The sequence below is a fragment of the Salmo salar genome, chromosome 18 (assembly GCF_965601325.2).
Source record: "Salmo salar chromosome 18, fSalSal1, whole genome shotgun sequence".
Classification (NCBI taxonomy): domain Eukaryota; kingdom Metazoa; phylum Chordata; class Actinopteri; order Salmoniformes; family Salmonidae; genus Salmo; species Salmo salar.
In genome coordinates this window covers 45,424,897-45,433,931 of record NC_138308.1, presented here as the reverse complement: position 1 = coordinate 45,433,931, position 9,035 = coordinate 45,424,897, and the positions used below count along the sequence as shown (strand labels likewise).

General features: G+C 41.6%; 1 protein-coding gene across 1 annotated transcript; it reads left to right on the top strand.

Annotated features, from left to right (window-relative positions):
- The first annotated feature begins 3,055 nt into the window (after positions 1–3,055).
- LOC106599987 (forkhead box protein I2-A) lies at positions 3,056–5,304 on the top strand. Its single transcript, XM_045712947.2, has 2 exons — positions 3,056–3,845; positions 4,043–5,304. The coding sequence occupies exons 1-2, from the start codon at positions 3,236–3,238 to the stop codon at positions 4,645–4,647; spliced, it is 1,215 nt and encodes a 404-aa protein (XP_045568903.1). The 5' UTR covers positions 3,056–3,235; the 3' UTR covers positions 4,648–5,304.
- The last annotated feature ends 3,731 nt before the right edge of the window (positions 5,305–9,035 follow it).

The following is a 9,035-nucleotide window of genomic DNA, read 5'->3' as shown; positions in this document are numbered from 1 at the left end:
AGCCTAGTGGTTAGAGCGTTGGGCCAGTAACCAGCAGGTAGCCTAGTGGTTAGAGCGTTGGGACAGTAACCAGCAGGTAGCCTAGTGGTTAGAGCGTTGGGCCAGTAACCAGCAGGTAGCCTAGTGGTTAGAGGGTTGGACCAGTAACCAAAAGGTTGCTGGATATAATCCCTGAGCTGACAAGGTAATAATCTGTCGTTCTGCCCCTGAACAAGGCAGTTAACCCACTGTTGCCCGGATGTTGATTATGGCAGACCCCCGCATCTCTCTGATTCAGAGGGGTTGGGTTAAATGCAGAAGACACATTTCAGTTGAATGCATTCAGTTGTACAACTGACAAGGTATCCTCCTTTCCCCACTGATTACATTGTTCATTTATACAGTATTTATTATTCAACATGTCCTCACTTGGGATTTGAACTCACAACCTTTTGGTTCAGGCATTCTGATCTTCCTCCTATGCCACCACAATAATTAGTTGAAACAATTAGAATTCGTTTTATATATATATACACAACATTGTGTAATTTAGAGGACACAAATACATGATAATGGTGTGATGTTTCTGACTACCTAGAGTCCAGAAACCTGCAGAGTATTACAGCTCTTACAGGAAATAGTCTAAGGAGAAAATCTGACGGAACTGATGCAAATCAAATCAAATTGTATTTCTCACATGCACTAAATACAACAGGTGTAGACCTTACAGTGAAATGCTTACTTACAAGCCCTTAACCAACAATACAGTTTTAAGAAGAAAAAAAAGAAAAGAAATTAAATAACAAATAATTAAAGAGCAGCAGTAAAACAACAATAGCGAGGCTCTATATACAGGGGGTACGGTACAGAGTCAATGTGCTGGAGTACAGGTTAGTGGAGGTAATTGAGGTAATATGTACATGTAGGTAGAGTTAAAGTGACTATACATAGATAATAACCAGAGAGTAACATGGACCTACTTATCACTCAATATTTAAATGGTACATTTGAAGCCATGTATGATTCTCTCATATAGTATGCTACCGTTTATTACGTTGTATCAAAACAATCGGAGGGTCAAATACTGACCTTTTATGTAGGCTAATTCACCTAGTCCTTGTCTAAGAGGCCATCCAATTGAAAGTCCTATAGATTAGGATCCTAATCTGGACCCTATTCAGTTGTAAAATACTATTGAAGTGATCCGGTCAGGGAGTGTACACATTGTTAAACTGAGACTGTTCTCGTGGCGGTTGAAAAGTATCCGTATATATCTAGTCTGTTTCTGTCTCTGTCGAAAGAGACCGGAGGATGGCAGCATTTGAAAACAACACGAAACGAACTCATGGACAACTTTTTAGCAACCTTTTTTGAATTGCAGCCAAAATCCTACTTTGCACAAATAAACTGTTACAATGTACATTTTTGGAATGATAAAAAAACACCCTTTATTCGTATGGAACATTTTGGACGTTAGAGTTATTAAATATCCTGCACTATAGCGCTCACAATAACTCACCAAATAACTAAATAACCTATTGCGATATTTACACCAAACATGTCACTTTTAGTACTGTCCCGTATTTTATTTTACTACATAATTAATTATAATTGAACATTAAACTAATAAAATGTGGAATATTTTCTTCATTTTAACAAACAGATCATGTGGTCTATTTTTATCCCTTGGTGTTCCTGAATTAGTTTTATTACGTTGTAGGCTGGTCATTTTACTCTTGTGCTTTTGTCAATCAAAATGGCCCCTGCTCATTTAAATGATCATTACAGCTCGTCCTCTGATGGTAATCATGTATTTTTTTTAGGAGAAATATTGATTTGTCCATTGATGTCTGAAAGTTTCTGCAAGTGTGTCTGTGATTTTGATGAAATGCGTTCAAACAAAGTCTGTTAGTCTGATATAGGACTACCGGTAGATTTTTCTAACCTAAAAATAAAAAAATTGTGTTGGATAATTATTTAATATAAAACATTTCCCAAATAGAATGCTTTTAAAAAATATATATATTTTAAATTTAAATGCAACTCTTAAATCATTCTGTCTATTGCGGGCTATATAGGCCTAGTCTACATTTCATAGCTTACCAAAAAAGTGAATAAGCGTGTTTGGACAAAGTAATTTTAATTACACAATTTAACATCTTAATAACCCACCCAAGTAATAAAGGACTAAAATGAAATGACAGGAGCAGTGGTCCAGCGACGCGGGAAACCATCATATTACCGCTGCTGTGTTGCTATGTCACACTTGTAACACATAAGCCATGTTTATTGTCAACTAATTCGTTCCAGAGATCGTGTGGTCTAAACACATTGCCTATAGTATATTGTATATGTATGTTTTAAGAGCCTAACTTGGTTTATGTTTAACTTTGCCATGCATGGAAGCCAGGAGTGCTTGTTAAACCATAGAATAATAACATTGTTTTTACCCTACACTCTTACAGACAAAGGCTTATATTACTTTCTTCATATAGAACACCCCTAAAGGTTCTAGAGAGAATAACCCCTTTCGTAGGGGTTCTTTGATCAGAACCGTAATATAGTTAGATGTTCTTCTTCACTGAACCAAAATGTTGGTTCTATGCCGAACCTTTTGTTCTAAGTGTGTGTCCCACTGTTCACCAAAACGCAAAGGCTACTTCAATTGACAACTTATATTTGACGGAAACAATTTATTTAAAAAAAGATATATAAAATATTTGTTTCAATTACATTTTGTACATGGAAATTATGAAGGTATATTCATAAAACTATTATTTAAGATATATATTTGTAAAAGTTTCCGTGCGTAAAAGTGGAAATATGGTTGGCCAACAGTAAAACTGTTTTAATTGGATACTTGTAGCCTAACCGCCTATTTTTATTATTGCATATGTTTATTAGGCTATACTTGCGCGGTAAATTACTCAGCCTATCTTACTTCAGGTTCACTCCTAAAACTGCATTAATGAGTGGGCTAATCTCTCACCAGTATCTCTCCCATTGATGCACAGATTCGGTTAAGACAATTCGACTGAAGCGTGACAGAAAAGGGGGGAGTCACCCTCGAGACAGTTCCTTTCACAGGGGTTTACCTGTCGACGCTCCAGGCGGAGCACTTAAATACGTCTCCTCCCCTTGGGTCTAGCCTTCAGTCCTCCGGGAGAGACTGACGGAAACAGACGGTTGGGAAAGGAACCGCGTGTTATTGTTGATAGAAGAAGATACCAGGATTCGTACTCAATTAGAAGGGATTATGAACGCTTTTGGACAGCAGCCATCCAACGCGCAGACCAGCCCCATTCAGCACCACAGCGCGCAGGAGCTCCTGGATATGGCCGTGTACTGCGATAACATCGGCAGCATGTACCAGCACCAGCAAAACCTCCATCATGGTCACCACCCGCAGAGGCCGCCGGCGCATCCTCAAAGCTACGGCCTCGGTGAGTACACCTCGCCGACCAGCAACCCGTACCTGTGGCTAAACGGCCCGAGCATCGACACGTCTCCATACCTGACGGGATTGAACGGAGCATCGTACATACAGTCTGGATACGGAGCGAACCAGCGGCAGTTCTTACCCCCTCCTACGGGGTTTGGTGGAGCTGACCTCGGATGGCTGTCAATCTCTAGCCAGCAGGAACTCTTCAAAATGGTTAGGCCTCCATACTCTTACTCAGCGCTCATAGCCATGGCTATCCAGGGCGCCGGGGACAAGAGGTTGACGCTGAGTCACATCTATCAGTATGTGGCAGAGAATTTTCCCTTTTATAAGAAGAGCAAAGCTGGCTGGCAGAACTCAATCAGACACAACCTGTCACTGAATGACTGTTTTAAGAAAGTTGCCCGGGATGACGATGATCCAGGTAAGTTACAACACCCGTTGTGCTTGTAAATAACTCATTATTTGCACCTATTAAATGTGTCATTTTGAATATCATACCTTTTTTGCCATTAGATTTTTTAAAGACGTGTCTGACAGTAGAGTAGAGCAGTATTGACCTTTTGATATCTCGTTTAGGACCTACATTAACTGTTGTGTCCTGTCTTCATGTCTTCATAGGAAAGGGAAATTACTGGACATTGGACCCAAACTGTGAGAAAATGTTCGATAACGGCAACTTCCGAAGAAAGAGAAAGAGAAGAGCTGACTTGAACGGAGGAGACACCAACAACACTGTTCTTCCGGTGAAGTCAGAAGACAGTGCCGCCCTGAAGGTCTCCGACACGGCCAGTATCATGAGTTCATCCCCTCCCAGCCTCCAGAACTCCCCTGGTTCCTCCGAGCCCGAATCATCCCTGTCCCCGTCTGTGGAACACAGTCCCTGTTACAACAACTTTGTCTCCACTATGAACTCGATGCTGGCGGGGAGTAACAACGGCTCTACCCGGGAGGGGGCCAGGGGGAACTTTGGTTCAGGAGGACATGCTATGGGGGATTTGTCGCCTCATCAGACCCGAGAAAACATGTCCGGACTTGGTTCATACTCGCCCTCTCAAATCACGCCATTGAACTCGGATACCACTCACCTCTCCACAGCTAATAGAATGAACTGCTACACATCCGCACAGAACAATCACAGCGGAGGCCTGGGCCTCACCAACTCTCTCCCAAACCACTTCACTGTTAATCATTTGATATACAGCCGCGAAGGGACCGAGGTCTAAGCTTAGTCCTAATTATGTCACATATATGTAGATAATATAATGCAACTCGTTGGCATACTTGTATAAAGTACTCAGTGAGTACATCAAGTACCATGATTATTATTCATGTTATGCATTCCATAATTAAAAACGTGTAATGGAAATGTCTTAAAAATATGCTTTCTCATGATTGAATCGGAATTCAAAAGTGGGTCGAAACTACGTTCGACTTAAGCATTTTAAGAGCATATAATTAAGACCAAACTTTGTTGTTATGCCCATCTGGAGCCCTGGAATGGTCTTGCCTTGGAATAAACATTTACCGTAACTCTTTTCGTTTCCTTTATATATTGGCCTTATGTAAACTGCCTGGATGACGTCACTGTGCCTTTCAGAAGATCTTGTATTTTTTTTTAATAGAACACTTCTGCAGATATATGTTTTGTTATGTAGCCTAAATAGTAACTCTCTTTGCAGACCACTTTGTACTTTTTTTGTAGAAGGAATTGTGTGTGTGTGTGTGTATTTTATTTAAAGCCTATTGTCAAACGTTTGAATAAATGTAATATCTGAAATTCTTGATTCTGTCATATTTTCTAGCGGACTTGTCAAAGTGAAGATGTTTCAGATTTATCCGCCATAATAATCAACTTTACAATAAACCAGCGCTGTATTTAATTTCATTTTATTTATCTATTTTTACGCACGATTCTATTTGACTTATAAAACACAAAAATATTGAAATGATTAACGTTTAGATGTTAACTCATGGCTCTCAATTCTAATCAACATTTTAGGTTACTTTTAACATAACATTTTAAGTTAAGGTTTAAAACACTAACGCTCCTGTGGGGTTTGATTAGGCTACAGCTGTTAATGGTGTAGGAGAACATGTTCACTGACTCCTTACAATACCAAACAGTATTTATAATGGCACTGACAATTATTTACCAGAAGTATTTCAGGTTCAATCGAGGTTGGAATTAATCCTACACCCTGCCGTGTACCCTCCCCTCCCTCCCTCCTTCCTTCCCTCCCTCCCTCTCTCCCTCTCTTCCCTCCCTCCCTCTCATCCATTCCATTCATGAAACTTTCCAGACAGTCCGCCAGATATTCCATCTCAGACTCGGGAATACATTTCCAGTAGGATTCCATAAAGTTCATCAATTGATCAATGATATTTTATATTGAATGGAAGAAGAAATAAACGTCCATTCACGTAACAGGCTACAACAATGAAGGCTTCACCTGCTTCTGAACTTTCTCCTCTGTGATCATTAGCCCATGCCTCCTCAACTGTATGAAAACAGTAGGTGAGACTGAGACATTTTCCAGCTTGTCACTTTGAATAAACCCGATTTATGCTGACATTCAAGACACATCACCTCTTCATTTCTACCCAGTTCAGAAGTTCAGCTATTGGTCTTATTTAATGGTGTGTATGGATGGATAGATGGAAACTTGTTGAATTGAATAGTTCACACCTGTTTTCAGTTTATTCAGCGGGGGAAAGTTTCATCACTCACAGCATAAAACGCAGAGTGATATTTTATTAAACATCGTGTGAGAAATAAGAATGATCGATAGTTCCGTGTTGTTTTTCTTATGAGCTGTGAATCAATCTGGACGCGTATCCATTGAGCGATTCATGTCAGTGCAAAATATCATCTAATACCCATTGTTTGGGCATGTCCAGTTGTCCTACTATTATGGGACAAAAACAAGATAAATAGTGTCCCTGCTTTGCTGTGGGCAATAATAACCAGAGAGAGAGAGGTTTCCCATGAAAAATGTTCAAGCCATTAAACGGCTATCTTACTCATGTCGTATTTTGAAACAATTTACGGTTACGCACGAAATCAAAGGAAGTAAATTAAAGAGAACACCTCTTAATTGGTGGATAATTCAGTGCGCTCTGGCGCTCTGTTGTCTCGACTAAAGCAAAATTGACAAGAGGTTCGTGCCCGTAGCTGTGACACAATGGGCCCTGGCAATACCAAGGGATCCCCTCCTGCGCTCTGATGAAAACATTCGGTGACCCCAGATCTGGGAACGTATTATATCACTCAGACCACATCTCCCTCCTGTTGTCCGTGATGCATGGGCTTCCTATCTAACAAAGAGTATTTTTGTGAAACTCAAACGGGTTCTCACAGCGACAAGTTTTCAATTGAAATCCTGTCCTTCACCAACGTTGTAATGTAGGCCTACCAGTGAATAGAACATAGATGTCATGTGTAATTACAACGTTATACATAAGCTCTAAAATAGGTAGAAACTATAAACATGCAACAATTAATTGAATAGTGATAAACTCCTGTTAGGCCTATTTATATATGTGTCTATTGGTAGGTATATGCTCTGCCATTCATGCCAATGTAGCCCAACAAACTCCCTGACCACCCACTGGCAGTCTGTTCTATTTACACTTCAAGTCCAGGTTTGACTTGACACATTCAGGAGTAAATACACAAACAAATGAACATGACAATAAGTCAATTAATCCTCTAAACCAGCCTGAGATCCGTCCTTCTCTGGGACCAGTGGACATTCACTTTATCTTCTTTCATATTATGAGGACCAACAGTTCTGCTAAAATACATATTCTAGGCTACCCTATAAAATCTCACATATATTTTCAAAGTCTCATTATTTAAAAAAAATTATATTACAAAGATGTCCCAATCGTGCAAATACAGAAGGCATTTCACACTCCCATTCATAACATGTGCCCCTGCTAAACTTCCATTAAGTGGTAGTCGGTAGTTTCCATCTAGTCAATTATCAGAGATCTTCCGTCTCCATCTCACGTCTCCGTCCTGATACGCTCCACTGCCCTCTGCCTGAGGGGAATTTCACCTGGCCGGGCCCTTCTGAATACCAGTCACCTGGTAACCTGGTGGGCCTCCCATACCTGATGGCTTCTTCAGGGCCCTCGACCTGGCCTCCATACCCCCAGGGCTAGGGATTGACCCAGGGCATGGTGGGAGCGTCTCAGGTAGGGTGGCCCCAATCTCGATAGCCCCAACCTTGGTAAACCCTGGTCCCCATAGAAGCCCCAAGCCCAGTGTCCTCAAACCCAACCGTGGTCCCCTTAGAAGCCCCAAGCCCAGTGTCCTCAAACCCAACCGTGGTCCCCTTAGAAGCCCCAAGCCCAGTGTCCTCAAACCCAACCGTGGTCCCCTTAGAAGCCCCAAGCCCAGTGTCCTCAAACCCAACCGTGGTCCCCTTAGAAGCCCCAAGCCCAGTGTCCTCAAACCCAACCGTGGTCCCCTTAGAAGCCCCAAGCCCAGTGTCCTCAAACCCAACCATGGTCCCCTTAGAAGCCCCAAGCCCAGTGTCCTCAAACACAACCCTGGTCCCCATAAAAGCCCCAAGCCCAGTGTCCTCAAACACAACCCTGGTCCCCATAGAGGCCCCAAACCCAACCGTGGTCCCCATAGAGGCCCCAAACCCAACCCTGGTCCCCTTAGAAGCCCCAAGCCCAGTGGGCTTGGCTAAAATCATAATGAGGGGTTTCAGGATCAACTGCGTCACCTTCAAAAGGCAGGGAGCCTCATAATTGGATGGTGGTGTTTGACCCATGTTTGGGATGGGATTATTTTAAATCTTTAATCCTGTCAATTTCTCCTCCAGATGGACGGGACAGGAAGTATCCGTTTTAAGCTGGTCATGTGATATGGCAGAAGGTCCAGAAACCAGGCGGTGTGTGTGGCTGGGGAATGTTTGTCAGCAGGGTTAGGGAAGCGTTACTTCCTCAAACACTAGGTCTTTAGAGAGAACCACAGATCAGCTGTCCATTCCTCTCCCCATATATAAGGTTAACAGGTTGGGTTGGAGGGGAAAGAGATGGACAACAATGTGTTTGGTGAAAATACTACAGAAAAACATTATAGACCTGCTGCCAGGTAAACTACTGATAAAACATCATAAACCTGCTACCAGGTAAACTACTGATAAAACATCATAGACCTGCTACCAGGTAAACTACTGATAAAACATCATAGACCTGCTACCAGGTAAACTACTGATAAAACATCATAGACCTGCTACCAGGTAAACTACTGATAAAACATCATAGACCTGCTACCAGGTAAACTACTGATAAAACATCATAGACCTGCTACCAGGTAAACTACTGATAAAACATCATAAACCTGCTACCAGGTAAACTACTGATAAAACATCATAGACCTGCTACCAGGTAAACTACTGATAAAACATCATAGACCTGCTACCAGGTAAACTACTGATAAAACATCATGGACCTGCTACCAGGTAAACTGCTGATAAAACATCATAGACCTGCTACCAGGTAAACTACTGATAAAACATCATAGACCTGCTACCAGGTAAACTACTGATAAAACATCATAGACCTGCTACCAGGTAAACTACTGATAAAACAT